Here is a 22,790-nt window from a genome sequence, read left to right on the forward strand (position 1 = left end):
CCACCTGACAGTATAATTGTGGGTTCCATTGTCCCAATAATCTCATGTTCATCTGGCATCAAGAAGGGAAGACATGGCCTTGCTGGCTGCTTCCCGGGAAGGCATTTCCTGCCCGCTTCTGGGCAATGGAGGGGGAGGGGGCTCTGGCCGTGAGGGGGGGTGAGTGAGGCAGTCGCCTGTGATTCAGGACAGCTGGTTGACATTTCCCTTCTCAGTGGGATCTTGGATTCTCTCCATCCTGCAAAGGGGTGTCTTTTTATTGAACTTCCGTGCGTTTCCCGTCTTAGTCTCTTCTTCGGTCTTCTGAATGGGTATTTCATGGTCATCTTTCTACCCTGAAATTTTCTACTCATCCAGATGAAGTGACGCCTATTGTATCTCATAGCACAGGTGTCTCGGCCACCATCCTAATTGTTATTTATGCTGCACAATTCAAGAAATGGGAGGGTGACTCACAGGTAATAACAGCTTTCGAGATGCTGATGCGCTGTGACACCTTGTTGCCCAGAAGCCAAGGCTCCCATGAATCTGTCAGGAGGTACAGGTCAAAGCAGCTGCTCTCCCAGCTCTGTGATTTATAGGCGAATGGTTCTATCTCCTGGGCATCGAGAACCCACTAAGCCCTCAGACTCCCTGGCAACATTCAGGTGGCAGAAGAGATATACACCTACAGCGGACACTAGAGAAAACTACAACACCTGATCAAAAACTCCAAGCCTTTCATAGACATCTAGATGAGCTGATGACTAATCAATGTGACAGCGATAGCCATGCCTCAACCATGGGGGCACTTGGGTTTATGGGGAGACCATGAGGTGTTTCATCTACTTGCTGCCTGGGACTCCCCATTTGAGAGAGCCCCTTCTCGGGAGGGGGTTGCAGTAAAAAGGAAGGAGTTTTGAGAACCACAGGAGGCAAGCTTCCTATTTCTACAGACTTTGTTCTCTAGGTATAAGCCCCAGGACGTTAATCAGGTCCTAGGAGACAGGTGGGAGGATGGCACCCCAAGCCCTGTCTTTAACACAGAGTTGTTTTTTTTTTCAATTGGAGTCTCACTCTGTCACCCAGACTGGAGTGCAGCCTCGACCTGCTGGGCTCCGGTGATCCTTCCGCCTCAGCCTTCCACATAGCTGGAACTACAGGTGCGCGCTACCACACCTGGACTGATTTTTTTTTATTTATTGTAGAGATGAGGTCTCGCCAAGTTGCCCAGGCAGGTCTCGAACCCGTGGGCTCAGGCAATTCACTCACCTCAGCCTCTCAAGGCGCGGGATTACAGGCTGAGCCACCGACACAGAGCTTTTACACTCCTTCGCGGTACACACTGCCTTAGGAAGGGCCTCCAGGCTTGCAGCTGCTCAAGCGCAGCCTCATGCCTGTTATGTCTATTTCATACACCCCCACATGGGAGCGGATTTCCACATCGTGAGGTTTGGAAAAATATATAGGCAGAGTCACTTGTCCCACAAGTCACTGAGCAAATGAGACTGAGGCCTCAGCACCCTTCCCCAGCTCTGTTCACCCTGACAAGGCACATCCAACTTACAAAATTCAGTGGACATATTCGTCCGTAGGAACCAACACGCTCACCAGCATCCATGCAGCTAAGCAGACACTTAAAGGGGTTTCTGGGGCAAGGCTCTGTGATGTCTAGTGGAATGCTGGCCCCAGGTGATCTTGGAGGACCTATAGCAGCCTTTGATGCTCTGTGCAGCTGAGGGAGGGGACAGGACGAGGACCAGCAGGGTATTTTAGCCTCATTGTCATGCGAGCCATCAACGTTCAGCATTTAGTATGCACTCATCACCCCTTTGTAGCATACTGGTCCTTATTATTATTTTGTGCTATTTTTATTGTCATGGTTCTAGCAGATAGGCTTAGAGAATTGATTCAGGACTGGTTTAGCTAAAGGAGAACGGCTGACTCGGTGGCTCAGCCTGTAATCCCAGCACTTTGGGAGGCCGAGGTGAGTGGATTGCCTGAACCCGCGGGTTCGAGACCCACCCGAGCAACTTGGCGAGACCTCGTCTCTACAATAAATCAAAAATTAGCCAGGCGTGGTCGTACGCGCCTGTAGTTCTGGCTACTTGGAAGGCTGAGGCAGAAGGATCAGCAGGTCGAGGCTGCGATGGCTAGGAACGTGCTACTGCACTCCAGTCTGGGTGACGGAGTGAGACTCCAACTCAAAAAAAAAAAAAGATAAAGGAGAATAAGATGATCCTTGGTTTTAGAGGTCAATGCCATATAACTCAAGAACCAGCGATTTATATGCTCCATCCACTCCCCAGTTTAGTCCAACATCAAACAAGCCTGGGCTGAAGACAGCCTCAAGCTTGCCCTCAAGACGATCTCGTTTGAGAGGCCCCTGGTGTGTACGCTGCCACTGCATCACCCTGGGGCCAGGCGCCCTGGGCCACAAATTCATTCATTCGTTCATTCATCTAGTACACATTTATTGAATGCTCATTGCATCTCGTCCACCGTTCCAGATACTTGCTTACGTTGTGAACAAAACAGACATCTCTGATGAAAAGAGGACCCCTGCATCTTCTGAATCAAGCTGGGGTTTCATACCAGCTTCCAAACCCGGGTAGAACAGAGGGGCAGTTGTGAGAGGGAGGTGAGGACTCAGCATGAAACACATCTCACCCCAAGCCCTCTGATTTGGAGCAGCCTTTGCGATGACCTCAGCGGCTTCACCGTCTGCGCTCTCTCTAGCACATCAATTTAATTACACTAGAGGAGATAGTGTGGAGACTCAGGCTACAGAATCCTATTTCCCTCAGCAGCCTTGAGATTCTCGTGAATTTTCTTCCCGGTATTCATTTTTTTGGCATTAAGATGAAATCCCCATTGGTTATCTTTCGGAGAAAGATGATTTGCTGTTGCCTGAGAGCTTTTCCCAGGCCGGAAGGGTCCGTTAAGCTCCTCCCCACATGTGGCTGCGTGTCAGTAGCTTCAGTGGGAGGAGAAACACGAGGGTGGGCACTCTCGGGGTGAAGGGCAGGGGGAGGCTTTTGGCCTGGAAGGCGGGAGCGCTGGAGAGACGTTTGGGACAGGAGCAGAGGCTTCAAGGGATTCAGAGCTGCCATAAATATGAGGGGGACCCCCAGAACCCGGAATTTATTTATAAAAAATTGTGCATTGATTCTTGTTGTTTAAGCTTCAGTCAGCTTCAAAGGACTCTCCGTCTGATGCAATCCACCTATGGAGATGGTTTTTCCACTGCTCAAGGCAATTTTTGAACTTGTTCATTTTGATGTTTTTGAGCGCTTCTGCCATTTTTCCGTCCACCTCTTCCATATCAGCAAGACGTTTTCCTTTGAGGACTTTCAACCCGGGAAACAAAAAAGTCACTCAGAGCGAGATTGGGTACATGAGGGTCATGCCATCTTGCAAAAACTGCTGAACACTCAGCACAATGTGGGCAGGCATGTCCATAAATCACCCATTGTGAAATGGGCAAACACGCTGAAAGAATCTAAAAAAAAAATTCACTGAAGCTGAACGCAGCCTCTCATGACAATGCTAACTGGCACACGGATCCTGACGGGCTCCTAGAACACTGACCTAGAGGGAGGAGCCTGTACCACAAGAAGCCTGCCCTCCAAACGATAATTCCGGGTTTTTTGGGGTCTCCCCTTGGTACATGTTACTCTAGGGTTTCCTGACCACCTTTTCCTGAAACCTGCTTTCAAGGCCTGGCACCTCCTTTTCTTCCAAGGGCACCAGGTTTCACCTGGACCCAGATGTTTTCAGCCAAACTGTTGCCTCTTTCTGGCAACTCCTAAGGAGTTTTCCAGGAAGTACATAATGAAAGAATACAAAGAAAAATGGGGAAATATCCTCAGTATATTCCCAGCCAAGTTCAGAAGCACCTCCTGAGTGGTCTTACGTTGGTAATCTGAATCATCAGGAGAGCCTCTTGAGCCGGGGTCTAGGGAAACCACCCAAGCTTTCCTACATTGCTAATTCTGAGAGCAGCCCAGATTGTTTTATGAGCCCATTCTTTGGGAGGCTTCACCCCCTTTCACTCCTCAGAGCACTCTGAGCTGACGGGGAAAGGAGGCTCCCAGCTCAAGTTCCCCCTGTGTTATTTCCAAACTCCTTCTCCTATAACAACTCACAGAACTGTGGGAAAGGCTCAAACCTCTGACACCATGTCCAGCCTGCAGGTCGCAGTTGCCCCAAGAAAGCATGTCCTCTGCTGCTAGAATAGAACTATTCGCCTATGCTGCTGCTGAACCTAGCAGCTCTTCTGGTTCGGAGGCTGAGGCCAGGAGGCCTGCAGGAGAACATCAAATACAAATGCACTTTGTTTTTCAGTGGATCTGCTTCCTTGACTCAGTACCCAGGGCTGCTGCACAGGCCTGCTGGACCTACAAACATTTGCACACTCAAACTTGACATAACCCTTCAGGAAGTCCTGAAGCCTCACACAAACTAGAAAGACTGTTCCTTGCTTTTTTCCCTCTAGATATTCACTTCGTATTCTCTCCCTTCTCTAGGAGAAAGAATAATAGGTAATATCTACCGAGTGCTTATTATGTGTAAGGCACAACTTTAAATATTTACGCAAATGAACAGGGTCTCACTCTGTTGCCCAGGCTGGAGTGTAGTGGTGCAATCCCAGCTCACTGCAGCCTCGACCTCCTGGGCTCAGGTGATCCTTCTGCCCCAGCCTCCAAAGTAGCTGGGACTATAGGCATGCACTACCACGCTCAGCTAGTTTTTGTATTTTTCTTTTTGGAAGAGACGAGGTCTTGCTATGTTGCCCAGGCTGGTCTTGAATTCGGGTGCTCAAGCAATTCTCCCGTCTCAGCCTCCCAAAGTGCTGGAATTATAGGCATGAGCCACCACGCCTGGCCCCATGTATTATACCCACTTTTCAGATTGGAAAACCAAAGCATTTCCACAGAAGGATGTGACAGAACCGGAATTAGAATGCAGGCCGTTTGCCTCCAGAGCTGGTGCATCTCTCCTAAGAATACTGACAATTCTTTCCCCCTCTCCCCGAACAACCTTCCAAAGCCTGGTGTCTGTGCTGCTGGCAGGCGCTTGGGTGAGAGGTACCTGAATAGCCTGTGATGTCCATCGCCTTAAGGTTCCGACACTTGATCACCGTGAGGGTGAGCCTGCCTGCTGTGGGCAGGTAGCAGAGGGAGAACATGATCTCTCCCAAGTCCACGCTCTCCTGCAAAGAAGAAGACAAGAGGGCCGATGAGGGGCACTGCGGGGACCTCACACCCTGCGCAGTGTCTGCGAGGCACGGCGGGGCCGGAAGAAGGCTCCTGGGGCCACAGTGTTGTCTCCTTGAGACCCGAAGGACTGGCCTCTGTGCTGGGAGTTACTGGGTATAAAAGACAATAAAAACAAGACGGTCTCTTCAGTAGATTTTGCCCCCCTCAATATTCCCTCTCCACTCGGACTAGAAGATTCTGTTCCGGTCTTTCCCATTCTGCTAGGGCTTAACTTGCCCTTCGTGTGCCCGGTGGCAGCAGCCTCCACCCCCCAGCTCCACCGAGGGCCGTTCTGTGGTCACAACAGCGTCCTGGACAAAACACATGCTCCAGCCATCAGGGACCCCCTCTCCCAGAAGATCTGCAATCCTTTCTGCCTCTGCCCCTTAGGGCAGCTGTACTTTGTCAATCACCGCCAACCAAGGAAGTGAACTCTCGCCATTCCATTTTGATGTCGGGCCTGGGATTCACTTTGTCTTTTCTCCTTAAAGGTAGTCATCCTTCAAAACTTAACCCAGCCAGGTGCAGTGGCTCATGCCTATAATCCCAGCATTTTGGGAGGCCAAGGCGGGAGGATTGCTTGAGCCCAGGAGTTCGAAACCAGCCTGGGCAGCACAGCAAGACCTGGTCTTTACAAGTAAAACAAAACAAAACAAAAACCACAACTAGCCAAATGTGGTGGCATGCGCTATAGTGCCAGTTACTTGGGAGGCTGAGGCGGAAGGATCGCCTGAATCCAGGAGGTCAAGGCTGCGGTGAGCCACGATCGTGCCACAGCCTAGGTGACAGAGTAAGAGAGACCCTGACTCAAAAAAAAGGGGCTGCTGTATACTTATAATCCCAACACTTTGGAGACCAAGGCAAAAGGATCACTTGAGCCCAGGAATTCAAGTCCAGCCTGGGCAAAAATAATGTGACCTCATCTTTATATTTTTTAAAAAACCAGCCTGGAGCACACACTCTGCTGCCTCTCCTGCCCTCAGAATCATCGTGGTCAGGGATCCCTGGAAGTTTCTGAGCAAACAGGAGAACGTTGAAGATGGTACAAATGTCCATCTGCTGCATTAAACAGTGTCTCGTCACCTCGCTCCCTCTACAAGAGAAAGGCTGTTATGGCGAAGCCTCCTCCTGCAGGTTTAGGGTTGGCTTGAGGGCCTGAGATATGGAGATGTTTCCTCCCACGGGGCTCTCAGAGCCAGGTTGAAGGAGGGGGAGGAGATCAGGGATGAGGTGGCTCCGATTTCAGACGGGGCCATCTGTTTGTTCAGTTAGTCAGTCAGTCAACAATTACTGAGCACCTGCTGAGGTGCTCCGGGTTGATCTAAGGGCTGGGGAGACAGGAGAGAAGAAAATAGTCACCACTCCCTGCCTTCATGAAGCTGACATTACACTAGGGCAAAGGATGATTTTTGAAAGGGGAGTGAATAAATGAGACAGTCAAAAGTACCAAGGAGGAGAAAGCAAGGCAGAGAAGGGGGACGTGAAGCGACCTGCGGGCGACTGTCGTTGAATCTGCAGTCAGGGAAGGCCTCCCTGAGGAGGTGAGGACTTCCGAGGAACAGGGGCCAGGGTGACATCAAGGCTTCGGTCTGTTCTCTCACAAAGAACCACCCTCTGCTAGATGCCTAGAGTCTGGGTCCTCCCCGGAGAAGAATCCAAGGCTCCCCTCTCCCCCCTCAGAGCATGCGGTCCCAACACCCTCCTCTTGGTGACCCTGACCCCTGTCTTTTCCCTAGCCCTTAATTTGTCTTTTTGTCCACTCCCACCCCTACATCGAATCCCAGGAACAGCAGAAGGCAAATACTCGCAGCTTCCTGGGGGAGGGGGACGGCGTGGGGGCCTGGCTGGAGCCAGAGCTGGGCACCCCGTGAAGACAGCCAGCCCTCCCACACACAGAACGCTGTGGGCTCCACAGAGCCAGAGCCAGCCCGCTGAGGCCAACCCCTGTGCAGCTCTTCCACGACCAGCACTTGCACCTGTGAGGCTCCAGCGACTCTGGGAGGCAGGGCTTGGTTGTGGCCACTATTTCTTCTGTTCCACAAACGAAGATCTTGAGACCCAGATCTAGGAGCCTTGCCCAGCCAGTGGGACTCCTGATGCTTAGGAGAGTGCTCCTTGTACACCACCTTTGAGCAACGCCCTTCCGGCTCACCCAGAAAGCATCTCAAGGGACCCCTCCACTCCTCTATACCTTGCACAACACTCCAGCTGTTGTTGATTTGTTTGTCCATTCATGTTTACCTGGATGGAGAAGCATGCCCCGGAGAAGGATCCCAGACTCCCCTCGCCCACCTTCAGAGCGTGTGGTTCCAACACGGTCTTGGTGGCTCTGACCCCCGTCTTTTCCCTAGCCCTAAATTTGTGCCTGCCAGATGCACAAGACTTTGTGGAGAATACACAGTTCCCACCCTCCACACACAGTGGGGTGTGACCACTTAAAAGAAGGCTCTAGGACCCTTATCTCCCTCTCAGGCACATCTCCTGTCTTCCCAGTCCCCCAGCCAAGAGAGGGAGGCCCAGCAACAGCCCTGTGCCTTGGCATGATCCCATGGCAGGGGTCAGATCAGTGGGACATCCAGCTAAACACTTCATCCATCCCTACAGAGGCCCCGAGGTACAAGGAGAAGCCGACTCCCTGTATGGCCCTTAATGGCCCTCCAAGGTCTGATCCTGCCCAAGGTTACAGAACCCGTCAGACTCCATGGACACCGTCACAGGAGCTAACGCTTCCTGTGCACCGACCACGTGCTGGGCGCTCTGCGAAGCACTTTGCCTTGTCATCTTGGTGACTCTCGCCCTGGCCCTATGAGGCAGGTGCCTTTATTCTCCCATCACAGACAGGAGAAAATGAATATTTTGTGACATTGAGTAACTCACCCAAGGTTGGCCAACCGTGAGTGCTTTGGTGCCAGACTTTCATCTATCAATGCCACTGCTCCAACGCCCTCGAGGGCTCTCCTTGTTTGACTTTCGGAATCAAAGCTCGTCTTGTTGGCTTGCACTTGGGGCTCTCAACTGTTGGGTCCTGTCTTACCTCCTCACCCGACTCTCTCTCTACTCCTCCATGCTGCCCCTCTGCTCCATGTGGCTGCTATGTCTTTGGTCCTTTTGCCAAAAGGCCTCCCTTCCTCTTCGCTTGAATAGCCAACTCTATACCTATATCATGTCCATCTCTGCAGGGCTCTCTGCCCCGGAACAGCTCACAGGAGTCACCACGTCCTCTTTGCCCTGCAGCTGTGGCCCCAGCCTCTGGTGACAAGAGACCCTTTAGGGGTAGGGTCCTTGCTCACGCCTACATGAGCTTTAGGGTGCCCAGGAGCACACAAGGGGAGCTAAGAGATGCCCCCAGACAGGGATGGTTATATTTTAGCGAAAAGAACCTGGAAGGAGTGACTCTCCACATCAGTGTTATGTCAGGTCAGGGCCTGGGAAGGATTATGGAAACTCCTAAGGCCACTCTGAGAGTGAGCCAAAGGCTGCTGTCACCATGTCCCCACCATTGCTGCCCTACAGACGCAGAGTTGTGCTTTCATAGACTGTCTCTTTTGGGTGAGTCTGAGTTGATTTGTTTATGAACTTGGGAGACTTGCCCAGGGATATGAGGGATTACCCAGGGTACCCAGAATCACCCAGGGCTCTAGGATCTGCTCCCTCCAGGGGAGGGTAGGCCTGCAAAACTCCCTCTTTTTTGCAGGACCATGGCCCTTTCTCATAGGACCGCGGCAGCTGGGGGCGGGAGGCGGGGAGCAGGTGTTGCATTTGTATCATGGTGTGGCCCCTGCACTCAGTAGTAAACTTCACTCTCCATTTTTTTTTTTTGAGTTGGAGTCTCACTCTATTGCCCAGGCTGGAGTGCAGTGGCACACTCGCAGCCACCCCAGCATCGACCTGCTGGGTTCTGGCGATCCTTCTGCCTCAGGTTTCCAAGTAGCCGGAACTATAGGCACGCGCTACCACAACTGGCTAATTTCTTACTTACTGTAGACACCTGGTCTCGCCAAGTTGCCTGGGCTAGTCTCGAACCCATGGGCTCAGGCAATCCACTCGCCTCAGCCTCCCAAAGTGCTGGGATTACAGGCTGAGCCACTGAGCATTTTCTTTTTTTTTTTTGAGTTGGAGTCTCACTCTGTCACCCAGGCTGGAGTGCAGTGGCATGATCATGGCTCACCGCAGCCTCGACCTCCGGGGCTCAGGCAATCCTTCTGTCTCAGCCTCCTGAGCAGCTGGAACTAGAGACATGTGCCACCACACCTGGCTATTTTTTTTATTACCACGCTCCATCAATGGGTCCAGACAAGACAAAGGAACTGGCCCAAGATCCCACTATGACTTGGAGGCAGAGGGGAAGCAGGGACCAGGGGTCCAAAGCCCTGTTCTGGGGGATTCTGCTGGGGTGTCACTGGCCCTCACTGGGCCTAATGGAGAGTTGGCAGCTCTGGCTGTGTGGATCGAGGGGGATATCCCTCCCCTGCACATACAGGCAGCAGAGGACTGGATTATTCGATAAAGGAAAATAAATAGGTTAATTCAGAGTAAATAGGAGACGGAGCTAAGCTAACAGAGAGAGTCAGCAACTCCTAGAAGCCTCTCTCCCTCTCTGGAAAGCTGGGCCTCCGCTCAGTCCTGTGACTGCCCTCTCCAGGTCCTCTCTGCCCTTTCTCGGGAGATTCCAGCCCGAGATCCCCCATGTCTTACCAGCCTTTTATCCTCATTAGGGACATTGGAGCCTTCAGACTTTAATAAAACCAGGGGTGACCCAGGGGCTGCAGCACAGCCAGCGCATTATTGCTTTCATCTTCACCTACTGTCAGGAGAGGATGCCTCAGGGCCCCTGACTGGTAATGAGCTCCCCGGTGCAGGAGAGGTCACCGCTGTCCAGAAAGCAGCAGACACCAGTGTGGGCTTCTTGACTCCTAAGCTAGGGGCTGATGGGGGTGGATCTGAGCTCAGTAGCTAAAAGTCTTGGCCAGTGCTTGGAGGGGGTGGACCTGCTGTCAGGAGAGGGGAAGCCAGGGTGTCGGCCCCTGGAGAAATCTTTCCTTTGGTGCAAGCTGTCCACCTAATGTTGCAGCTTATAACAGTAGCACTCTCCCTGGCTGTAGTGTCCGGGGGTATGGACAGTAAAATTATTATTATTATTATTATTATTTTGAGTCAGACTTTCACTCTGTCACCCAGGCTGGAGTGTAATAGTACAACCATAGCTCACTGCAGTCTCGACTTCCTGGGCTCAAGCGATCCTCCCATCAGCCTCCCGAGTAGCTGGGACTACAGGCATATGCCACCGCGCCTGGCTAATTGTTTGATTTTTGTAGAGACAAAGTCTTGCTATGTTGCCTAGGCTGGTCTTGAACTCCTGGGCTCAAGCAGTCCTCTCACCTCGACCTCCCAAAGTGCTGGGATTACAGGCCTGAGCCACCGCACCCAACCAGTAAGATTCTTAGGGACCCATCCATTGCACAGCACTGCTCTGGCACGCTCCCCAGCGGCCCAGCTGCAATAACCACTTAAAGCATTTCTCTCTCCCTGATGCACTCACAGAGCCTAGGCATAGGAAAAAAATCCTTTCTGTGACTGTCCAGGAAAGAGCAGAGAACCACAAGTCAGGACACCCGTGCCTTAGTCCCTCGGCCCCCAACTAGCTGTGAGACCTTGAGCAAGTCCTTCCCCGTCTCTGGGCCTCAGCCTGTAAAATGAAGGGGCTGTACTGGGTGAGACGATCCATCCTTAAGGTCCTTCCAGCCATGAGAACAGAGGATATTCAAACCAGAAGATCTATCATCAGCCATCTCCAACTGGCTGGGATGGCCAAGGATGCTTAACTGGTATCAATTGCCCACCCCAGGAATCGAGCAATTTGCTTTGGCAACTCAAACGCTCTCACTTCTCCGGTCTCCACCGCCCCTAAATGTTTTGTTCTCCAGGGCCAGCCACGCCGCTTCCTCCTAAATAGGCCGTGAGTGGCATCAGTGCCTCTGAGTCCGTCTTGGGAATCCAGGCTGAGCAAAGCAAAAACAACGCTCTTCCCCTTTCTTAGAGAACACTTTGAGTCTCTTTATCATTAAGTGGCTTGTCTGAATCTCTCATCATCAGCAGAGAAGCATCCGCTCCACTTTCAGGAAAGCCACGGGAGACTGAGAAGGGATCTTGGAAGCACTGGGCAGGAAGTGCTCTTAAGTTCCCTGGGGCTGGGGGGCCTGGCACAGAGATGGGGTGGAAGCCAACCGGATCAAAGAACCATCCGGTGAGCGACTCCACGGTGTAGGCCTGGGGCGCCATCTTGGGGGTGCAGAGGTGAGTCAGCTGTGGACGTCGGACACTTGGAGCCGAACTAGGCCGGCGCCAGCAGAGGGGCCTGCAGGGAGTGGCGAGGGTCTGGTTGCCAGGAAGCAGATGGTAGCTGTGGTTCTGGAGTGAGGATGGGCCAGGGGAGGATAAGGAGGTCGTAGGAGGCCTTGGAAGGGCTTGAATTTTGCCTTCCGTGACGAGCAGAGCCTTGAAGGACTCTGCAGTTGGAGACCTTAGCAGCTTGTAAATGGATGGTGGAGGCAGGTGAGAGTGGGAGGGAGTTCAGGTGCCTCCCCCTCCTGCAGCCCCCACGGCCAAGTAGTTACCCAGCTGCTTGCTCCGCCTCCGACGCCTTCCCGGCCACTGCACTCCCTCAGCTCTGACCCACACCACCTCTGCCCAACCTCTACGGTTTACTAACTCCCCTGCCTACTCCTTCCAATCCATCCCCTTTGCTGTCATCAGGAGGTTGCTCCCCCACTCAAATTTGTTAATAGCTCCCCATTTCACACTTGTTTTGTCATTGGAAAGCCTCTTTTTTTTTTTTTGAGGGGGTCTCATTCTGTCTCCCAGGCAGGAGTGCGATGGCATGATGACAGCTCACCCTAGCCTTGACATCCTGAGCTCAAGTGATCCTTCTGCCTCAGCCTCCCGAGTAGCTGGGATTATAGGCACCCGCCACCATGCCCGGCTAATTGTTTTTGAAGAGATGAAGTCTTGCTATGTTGCCCAGGATGGTCGTGAACTCCTCCCACCTCAGCCTCCCAAAGTGCTGGGATTACAGATGTGAGCCACCCCTCCCGACCTCTGGAAAGCATCTTCTTCAAGTGAAATATCATCCAACAGCCCCAGTATCTACAACAGAAGAAAAGCAGCTCAGAGCACCCAGAGCTCCTGTCTTCAACCCCACAGGCCGCCTCTCTGGAGCCTCTAGGAGCCAGTGTGAAGATCACTCATCCGCAGACTCCCACGGCATTCACGCTTCGTCATGATTTGGTCCCTTCCTTCCTGACCAGTCTCACCTTCCACCACTCTCCCCAGGTGCCCCATCCTTCAGTTGTAATAGCCACATGTATCGAGGGCTCACTAAGTGCCTTTCTGACCCAAGTGCTACACGTATTAAGTGATACCATCTTCACAAAAGCCTTATGGGATGGGCACTATCGTCCTCCCCAGACTCTGCCATCTTTCCCACCTCCTTGCCTTTGTACTGTGTTTTCTTTGTCTTTGTTTTTCTTTCCCCTCCCTCCCTCCTTCTCTCTCTCCCTCTTCCTTTTTTCTATCAGAGTCTCACTCTGTCGCCTGGGGCCTGGGCTCCCAGGGCTCTGGAGTGCAGTGGCAGGACCAGAGCTCACTGCAGCCTCAACCTCTTGGGCTCAGGTGATCCTTCCGTCTTAGCCTCCCAAGTAGCTGGGACTAGAGGTGCCACCACGCCCGACTAATTTTTTATCTTATTGTAGAGATGAGGTCTTGCTACGTTGCGCAGGCTGATCTCAAACTCTTGGGCTTACGCAATTTTTTTCTACCACCTGAAATAACCTCTCTGTTCCTCCGGCCATCCTGGACAACTCTGGTCTTTCCAGGTCAGCTGTCCTGCTGCTCTCTCTTGGGTCACCTCCCGGTCTCCCTGCATCTGATTTGGGGGTGTGCTGTGCTCTCAATGCTCCTGGGTGGTAAAGGCCTAGGGACAAATGTTCCTCCTGCCCTAACGCAAAGACAGGCTACACTGTGACAAAATTGGCAAGATCTGGTGACCTGCTGGCCGAGGGGGCCAGGGTGGAGGAGGCAGGAGATTGGCACTGTGCCCACCCCGCATCCTCATGGCTGGCTCAGCTCTCTGCTGGGAGAGAGGCACTGTGGAGGTGGGAGCTGCTCCCTGGGGTGCCGAGAGGGGCCCCTGCTGTGAGCAGCGTGACTGGGTGATGCGAGTCGGCTCCCTGCTCCTCCTTGGGCCTGGGCTCCCAGGGCTCTGACAAGCATGCTGGGGGTGGCCGAGGCGGAAGGGCAGGACGTGTCTGTTGTGATGCTCGAGGCGTCCTGCTGGGTGCTGAGGCAGGCTGTATTTGTTCTGCGTTCCATGCCTGCTTTTTCTCTCAAGTGCTTCTCTGCCCCAAAGGCCCTGAAGCATTATGAATAAATGATCAACCAGAATTGAGGCTCCTTAAACGAACTCAATACACTCCAGCCTCAGCCTGCGATGTGGATGCTGAGGGCTCAGGACCGCCCCATGGACGAGAGGGCGCTCCACCCAGCCAGTGTGCCGGGAGACTGGTGAGATCCTCTAGCCTGGGCTTGGCCCTAGGGACCTCCTGAGACTGCAGCACATTGGCAGGAGGCAAATGTTCCTATGTCTGAGCATCTTCAGGGAAACAGATGGTTTTATTTAGGAAACTTTTTCTCAGCCTCTCCGTCGTAAACCTGCCCTTGAAAAGAGGTTCAGTGTTTCGCACACACCATTACTTTTGGGCAAATATCCGTGATTCAGAATCGCACTGGGAGGTGCAGATCACTTCCTAATGGCTTTTTATTTTTTAATTTTTTTTGTTTTTTTTGGAGTTGGAGTCTCACTCTGTCACCCAGACTGGAGTGCAGTGGCCGCTCCCGGCCACCGCAGCCTCGACCTGCTGGGCTCCGGCGATCCTTCCCCCTCAGCCTTCCAAGTAGCCCTAATGGCTTTTTAAAAGGGGGGCCGAGAAGGGGAGGAGCTGTCGGAGAGGGAAAGGAGCTTGAGAGCCAGTTTGGAAAGTTCTAGAGGTGAGGAAGGCCACATCTGGTTGCGCCAGGAAGTCTGCCCCAGGGGGTGCTTGTCTGTGAGAGGCCAGCACTGAGGACCACACCTCCGATCCGGTCCTCCCACTGTCATCTTCATTAATGTCAGGGACGGTGGAGTCAACGGCACATTAATGAAGTTAATGACGAGAATCCAGCTTCACTTCTTGCCACAAGTTGTCCTGCCATGCGGCTGTCATACAGCTGTTGATCACGCTCACGGTACTGTGGCGACAGGGGTTCTCAGCGGGAGGGAGGAGGTTCTGGTCCCAGCTGACTGGTCTCCTGGGACAGCTGAGGAACGTGTCTTGCGAACAAGAGCCCTGCGGGCGCGAGGGCTGCCTAACGGGCAAGGCTTCGGTCTCAGCCACAGGCATGTGCTTGAGCTGCCTGTGACATGACCGTGGCTGTAGCTTCATCATCTCCTTGGGGACAGGTGCCCTGAAGAGGGACGTCTTCACCCACCTCCGGAATCTGGGTCTTGCCGTGGTGGGCTGCTCTGGGAAGAAGCTCTTTCCAGCTTTTCACGAACTTGACCATCCTGCTCTGAAAACATCCACTTTTCTCGGGTTCTCTCCCCACCTCTCCAGCTGTTCCTTCCCAGTCTCTGTGCCGGCCTCTCAGCACTGGGGCTGGTCAGGACTCAAGTCCGGGCCCTCGTCCATAATGATAATACCCGTCTCCACGCTCAGGACTCCTGAATGTAGGGCCCCTCCGAAGACCTCTCTTCCAGCTTCCAGACTCAGATCCAATGTGACATTGCCATGAGGCCAGAAATCTAGCACTTCTCTGAGGCCCAAAGAGGACGGCTCCATCTTCCATGTATGTCCTCCTCTCATTTCCCCCCAACTTGTAAGTGCCCCCCTCCATCCATCCAGGTGCTCAAACCCGAAATGAGACATCTCCATGGACACCTGTCTCCCTCCCTCCCCCCTATGTATTTAGTTCATCGCCAAGCCCTGCCAATTTCATCTCAAGTTCGCCCACCTCTCTCCATCATCAGTGCCACACAGAGACCCTATGTCCTGTTTCCCTCCCCACATCCAGCCGCCTCCTAACTGGCTTCCCTGCTGCCCTTAGTTCTCTGGCCTCCCTTCTCCACGCAGCAGCCAGAATGCCCTTTCCAAGATGTGGGATGGGTCATGCCACTCTTCTGTTTCAAGCACTCCAATGGCCAGGCGCGGTGGCTCATGCCTGTAATCCTAGCACTTTAGGAGGCTGAGGCGGGAGGATCACTAGGGCCCAGGAGCCTGGGCAACATAGTGAGGCCTCATTTCTACAAAAAATAAAAGAATTGGACAGGCATAGTACTGCATGCCTGTAGTGCCAGCTACTGGGGAGGCTGAGGCAGAAGGATTGCCTGAGCTCAGGAGGTCGAGGCTGAGGTGAGCAGTGATTGTGCCACTGCACTGCAGCCTAGGCAACAGTGAGACACCAACTCAAAAAACAAAAAAAAGAGATTCTGAGTCCGCCCTGGGTCAGACATTATTAGAATCTCTGTGACATGGAATCAACATTATTCAGTATCAGGGCTGCCAAGCAAAAGTTTATGATCCTGAAAGGGCTCCTTCTCCTTGGTTGGGCACAAACAAGCGTTCTGAGGATTAAAGCCACATGGGATCCTGGGCTGGTCCTGGCCTTCGTGGAGTGATTTGCTTACTACCACCCCCTGTCTTCCTCCTGTGTACTACAAAGTACACTGGATAAATAAATCTTAGCAAGACAGTGCCTCTCAAATTTAGAGGGTTTAAGACAACAAGAGGCCGGGCTTGGTGGTTCAGCCTGTAATCCCAGCCCTTTGGGAGGCCATGGTGAGTGGATTGCCTGAACCCACAGATTCGAGACCAGCCCAGGTAACTTGGCGAGACCTGGTCTCTACAATAAGTAAAAAAGCAGCCAGGCATGGTAGCGCGTGCCTGTAATTCCAGCTACTTGGAAGACTGAGGCGGAAGGATCGCTAGAGCCCAGTGGGTCGACGCTGGGGTGGCCGTGAACATGCCACGGCATCCCAGTCTTGGCAACAGAGTGAGACTTCGACTCAAAAAAAAAAAAAAAAAAAGAAGAAGAATCAGCTGAACACACACTCGGGCCAGGAGGCTGAAGTTTCCTCCCCTTCTTTGCATCTACTTATTTTGGTGATCAAAGCCAAAGTCAAGTCAGGAGAAGGGGCCTAACGGTTATGGGTTGAATGCCAGTTTATAGGGACTGTGCTGGGAACTTGATAGCTATTACATTCATTTCACTCATACTGCATTCCTCGGAGGAAGCCATAATTATCACCCACTGTACTAAATCCATAAAGATTAAGTGACTTGCCTACGGTCTCACAGAGCCAAGTTTGGGTTTAAAATCAGTTGTGTTGACTCTGAGGACATCACCCCTCTCCTCCATCCCACCCAGCCTTCTCTGGAATTGTCTGGGTTCCACCCCTCCCCACCCCAACTTCTGCCCCTGGTTACTGAGGATCAGGGGTGCTGAGGGCCTGCGTAAGTTTTTTTTGTTTTTGTTTTTGAGTCAGGGTCTCAATCCATCACCTAGGCTGGAGTACAGTGGCACAATCATGGCTCACCACAGCCTTGACCGCCAGGGCTCAAGTGATCCTCCTGCCTCAGCCTCCTGAGGAGCTGGGACTACGGACATGTGCCACCATGCCTGGCTAATTTTTAATTTTTAAAAAAATTTTCTGTAGAGACAAGGTCTCACTATGTTGCCCAGGCTGGTCTCGAACTCCTGGGCTCAAGCAATCCTCCCACCTTGGCCTTCCAAAGTGCTGGGATTACAGGCGTGAGCCACCACGCCCGATCTCCATGTAGGTTTTCAAAGCAGAATTTCTTGGTGTTCTGGAAGTGAAAAGTCCAAGAGGAATCTCCAAGACTTAGACCATTTACCTCCCTTCGGTCTGCCTCCGCCTGCCTCTTCTTGAAAGGAGACAAATGAATGGTGTTACCTGCATTACAGGTTGCTTAAGGATCCATCTCCTACTCACTTAAACCGGCCTCAGCCTGTCATTTCTCACAAAAAAGCACCTGTTACGTCATCGTCTCACTAAGCACTAGATTGCTCCAGTGGCCGCTGCCTCAGGAGGGGACACCAGCAGGGACACAGCCCCTGGGCCAGGGTTATGTCCCCACGCAGCAGCTCTGGGAAGGACCTGGGGACTTCTCTGCACAGGTCTTTGTACCTGAGGCCTCCAGGGCGCAGCCACCTTAACCGGGAGGAAGAAACCCAAATATGAAGGAGTTTTGAAGTGTTTCCCCGTCTCCCCCAGACTTGGGTTATTTTCCTCACTTGTATTTCCTTGCTTCCTTAGGTCATGAGGAGAGATGAGAAGATGGCCTGGGGTTCTACAGGCTTCTTGGGAGAGGTGGAGGTGCCAAGTTACAAAATCCATTCCCTTGGTGTGGAGTCTTTGAGGATCAGAGCACAGCAACTCCAGTCACACAGCAAGAGGCCACAGGTGATCGGTCAACTCACTCAGTCCCAGCTGTCAAGCCAGACCACACTAAATTTAACAACCACTGCCTGGTTGCCAGTGTTTCTCCATCCTGGAACATCAAGTTCTCCTTGATGTCTGACCAGGTGCCTCTTGGGCACTTACGCTCCACCCTCCTAGCGCCCGCTACTGTTTCATCATAACTTCAAGACTGCATCAGTTTCTACACCCTCTTCTGTTCTCCAAAACCAAGAAACTCACTTTCCTTGGCCTCTAAATTTTTCAGGCCTTTTGATGGCCTTCATCTGGACACATGACTAATCATCAACAAAGAACTCCTGATTAGGGGTCTGGCAGGAAGCTGGAGCCTTGGCTCTTCATCCAACTGGAGGGGAGCGATCAGGAGTCGGCTGCTAGGGAGTTGCTCCAAACAGCCCCCACGGGGGAGGCATAGGGTCTGGGGTGGAACCTGGGGTCAAGTCCCCGCCCAACTGCTTTTCAGCTCTGTGGCTGTAGAAGTCACTATACTTCTCTGACCCTCTCTGACAGTGGGCAGGTGGCTCCCTATTGGGCAGGGAGGGCGAGGTCAGCCACTAGTAGAAAAGCCAAGTCGCCTATGTGGCAAATATACGATCTGTTTGTAAAGCTCCATCCTTCTGCCACATTGGGGCGGGCAGTGGCCCTGCACCCACGGGGTGTGCTGTCCCATTTGCCTGTCTCGTGGGCCCAGGGGCAGGTGTGCCCGGTGGAAGTCAGCAAAGGGAGGAAAAGGGGCAGCTGCCTTGGGGCTGTCTCTGGGTGGAGGGTAGGAATGAAGATGTCTTCCAGACTGAGTTTCAGAGGCCACAGCTACTGGCCTAGGGTCCCATGGAAGCTGTGCTGACTGTGGGCTGCCTCTTTCTTTCCGTCCAGTCCTGGGCTTCCCCGCCCACCAGCTCAGCATCTTTTTTTTTTTTTTGAGTTGGAGTCTCACTCTGTCACCCAGGCCGGAGGGCAATGGCACACTCACAGCCACTGCAGCCTCAACCTGTTAGGCACAGGCAATCCTTCCGCCTCAGTCTTCCAAGTAGCTGGAACTACAGACATATGCCAACACGCCTGGCCAATTTTTTTATTTATTGTAGAGATGAGGTTTCGGCAAGTTGCCCAGGCTGGTCTCGAACCCACGGGTTTAGGCAATCCTCTCACCTTGGCCTCCCAAAGTGCTGGGATTATAGGCATGAGCCACGGTGCGTGGCCCTTTTTAAACTTGCGGGAGCTGGGGAGGGGGCACATGGTATTCCCAGGCAGTCTCTCACCCAAGCGCTAACCGGGTCCAACCCTGCTTAGCTTCTGAGTTGCCGGCAGATCCCACGCCTTCTGGCTGTTGCGGGCTTGGCCTACCATCAGCATCTTTAACAAGTGGGATTCAGGAGGGCATCTTGTGGGTTTTCTCTCCAACAGCGTCTCACCAAGAGAAGCAGGCAGGGTGGAGAGGACATGGGGGGAGGGAGAGGTGGAAGGGGCCAGGACCGCAAAGATTTCCGAGGAAGTACAGAGCTCTTTGCTAGGAGACTGTTCTAAGCCAGGCCTCCCCTGCCCCTCTGCTCTCCCGGGAGCACCTTGACGAAACGCCAAATTAGCTCCATTATTGTAACTCCTCCAAAAATTATAGGCCGCCTGTTCTGCCAGAGCCAGTTAATGGCTCCCATTGGTGAGCAGGTGACACTAATGGCTATTCCAGGCACCAGTTGCAGAGGGGCAGAAACAGAGTGAGGCTCAGGCTGGGGGGGGGGGCCTGGGGCTGGAGCTCAGGCAGGGGCTTAACCAGTGGGATTCAGGAGGGCATCTTGTGGGTTTTCTCAGGCTCCAGGTCAGATGTGCCCAGCAAGAGAATGAACTTAGGGGAAACATTAAACTGAGAGACCGGAGGCCTGGGTTCAAATCCAATTCCATTGCTCACCAGCAGACTGACACAGGCTGTCATGGTGCCTCCCTGAGCTGTAGTGTCCTCAGCTGTAAAAGGAAAGCATTGCACCAGGTGATCTTGGTGGGAGAGAGGGTTCCTGGCCTGCCTTGGCATCAGAGTGTGGCCAGGGGCTGCCGAGCTGCCTGGCAGAAGCTTTCAGGTCCTTCCTTCTCTCCCTTAAAGAAACTGCCTTTTTTTTTTTTTTGAGTTGGAGTCTCACTCTGTCGCCCAGGCTGGAGTGCAGTGACATGCTCACGGCCACTGCAGCCTGGACTTACTTTGTTCAGGCCGTCCTTCCGCCTCAGCCTTCCAAGTAGCTCCCGGCTCAGGAACAGCCCTGCCTAGCACCAAGGGAAGGCCACACACCCCATGGGTCACGCCCCTGGCCCTCAAGCTGGGTGTCCGTATTCCTGCTGCCGCTGCAGAGGAGGGGCTTGCTGCTCCCTGGCTGGCCCGGCTCAGGTTCCTTCCCAAGTGATGCCCAGCTTTCCTGTCCTCCCACACAGCAGCCAGCGTTTCCTCTCTCACCTCTTCCATCCTCCTCCGCCCCCATCTGCCTCTCCTCTCACACCAGACAGAGCCATCTCCTGTGTCAGCTGAGGCAACTCTTCCTCAAGGGGACAGGCCCCCACGCGGGAGTGGAAACAGCCTGTTCCCAGACAGACCCTGGTCCCTTCCGTCCAGGCCCAGCCTTGAGGAACGACAGATTCCTGGACCTGGGTTGGCTCCTGTCAACCTCACTGCCATCCACATACCCCATGGCTCTGCAAAGCATCCAGCAACTCTGTTCCAGCCCCCACCCCTTCCTAGAGATAAGGATGGGAACCGGGTCTGCCTGATGGCTTTCATTTTTTTTCTTTTTCTTTTATATAGAGAACGAGTCTCGATATGTTGCCCAAGCTGGTCTCAACCACCTAGCCTCAAACAATCCTCCTGCCTCAGTGTCCCAAAGTGCTGGGATTACAGGTGTGACCCGCCACGCCTGGCCTGGTGCCTCTCTTGAAAGAATCTCCAACAAAATCCCTCAGTTAGTAGCTGCAGAGTAAAGACCTCCCTGTGGTCCTCAGTGTGAGAGACCAAGGGTCCCCAAAGACTACAAAGATTCCTTCTTATTTCACAGATCAGAAAACTGAGGCTTTGAAGTCCTGTGTGGTCCCATTGATTCTAGGTAGAGTTTCCTAAGCCCTAGGCTATGCTGGAATCCCTTTCTCTTACTTTCCAATTCCATCTCACATACATAAATCGAGTACCTGCTAGATGCGAGGCCAGGGTTCAGGGTTACAGGCAACATGCAGGTAAATAAGACTGATGGGTGGTATGGAAGGCGACAGCCCTGGATTCTAGGACTGCCTACCTGGAACACTGTCTGGATAATGATAAGAAAGAAGCTTCAAGATATTACTCATAGCTAGCTTTCATTGAGCACTTGCTGTGTGCCGGGTGCTTGGCTGAGATCTGTGTGAATTCTATTCTTTAATCCTCAACTCTATGGAATAGAAATGATTCTTACCCTTATTTTACAGATGACAAGACGAGCACAGAGATAGTAAGTTAATCAGCCTATTTAGCTAAAGAGGGAGGTATGGCTTGAACCCAGGCAGCCAGACCCCAAGGCCTAACCTCTAAACCACTATGCCAAACCAGCTTGGTTTTCTGAAAAGTTGTCACTGAGAATCACATTCATTACACTCATGACGGAAGCTTCTGGAGCCCTGACTGAGTAGGATGTGACAGGGCTTTATCATTCTCTCAGTAACTTATTTTTAAAAATCTCTTTAAAGGAATCTCATGTATTGGTCACAACAAACTTAGGAGCTGTGATTACCCTCGCTTCACTGGTGAAGAAACTGAGACTTAGAGGTGTTAATAAGGTCTCAGGAGTCAAAGACTGTGCTCTGAACTGTCCCTATAATGTTGTTTATTATGTGATGCTTTCTCTGGATGGCCCTTGGTAGAAAATTCCCTCCTGCCCTAGAACCAGAAATGGCTTTGTTTTTCCTAAGCATCTCGTTTGTTTTTACTTAATGGTCACTGAATTCTGTGGCTATATTAACCTTCTTGTAATAGCTGCTAGAATGTTTCCGGTCAAATGTGAGGCCTGCCTCTTGGCTGTTTTTGGACGACAGGGCATGCATGCTGTGTGGTGGTCTCTCTAGACTCCATTTTACATTCTTCCATGTATCCTTTTGCTACTTTGGTATGATGGTTTTAAACGTACTTTTAATCTTGTGGTATGTCCTTTGAGCTAGCTAAATCCTTTCTGGAGCACAACCAGGTAACAGACAAGTTTTTAAATGAAAGTTTTCATTACTTGCTGTGCAGCCTCAGACAATTCACTTAATCTCTCTTAGCTTAATTTTTTCTATCTGCAGAATTAGGATAATTCCTCCTACAAAGGCCTAGTGGGCAAAAAGGCTCTGTAAGTTCAACAGTGCTATATAAAGGCAAGGTGGACTTGTGATGAACACTGCTGTCATTAATAATATGAGGGGTATATGCACTAGAAGTGCTCTAGACCCAGGGATTGGAGAAGGGGATCTGGCTAGTTGGGACCCTCCTACATCGCTGGGAAGACACCCAGAGTTATGTGACCTGAAGGAGCTACTGATGCCGCCTGGCAGGGGGAACAGAGCTGTGTCGGACCTCACCCTACCCATGCCTAGAGGTAGGGCCTTAGTTGAAATTGCTCTGCCCAGTGGGGAGTCGACTGGCCAAACAGGGACAGGCGATGTCTCCATAGCCACCATGGCCCCCAGGGGAAGGTAGGCAGTTCTGTTGCCTGTGTTGCCGTAGGACTCTCCAGTGTTTTAGGATGTCTGAACCTCATCACCTGAGTAGAGAGCAGCAGTCCCTCCCACTCCTACCATCTCTAAGAACTCAGAGACTGGCTGGTGACAGATGGCCAGTGGCCTTGGTCTATGGAGAAGGCTGGCCTAGAGCCTGCCAAACTCTCTAGCCGTTCCCACTACCCTTCTCAGAGCTTTGGTCCCACACACCTAACGTTCCCCTTCCCTGTGTTCTGCATACCACATCCCTCCCTTCTTTCCAGCATTCTTCCAGAATCACTAAATCCTGGAAACCTGCAGGTCTAACCCCCCCCCACAATCGCCAG

At 52.4% G+C, this 22,790-nt stretch overlaps 1 protein-coding gene across 2 annotated transcripts in view; it reads right to left on the reverse strand.

Moving 5' to 3' along the window:
* SYT6 (synaptotagmin 6) overlaps nucleotides 1–22,790 on the reverse strand; it is a 55,754-nt gene that overhangs the window by 11,507 nt on the left and 21,457 nt on the right. For both annotated transcript variants that reach the window (XM_021712498.1, XM_008058383.2), the window contains exon 3: nucleotides 5,074–5,194. In XM_021712498.1, the coding sequence (XP_021568173.1) occupies nucleotides 5,074–5,194 (121 nt within the window). The remainder of the gene's footprint in view (nucleotides 1–5,073; nucleotides 5,195–22,790) is intronic.

This window comes from Carlito syrichta, unplaced genomic scaffold, assembly GCF_000164805.1.
Source record: "Carlito syrichta isolate Samal-C Ts95f unplaced genomic scaffold, Tarsius_syrichta-2.0.1 Scaffold303316, whole genome shotgun sequence".
Classification (NCBI taxonomy): domain Eukaryota; kingdom Metazoa; phylum Chordata; class Mammalia; order Primates; family Tarsiidae; genus Carlito; species Carlito syrichta.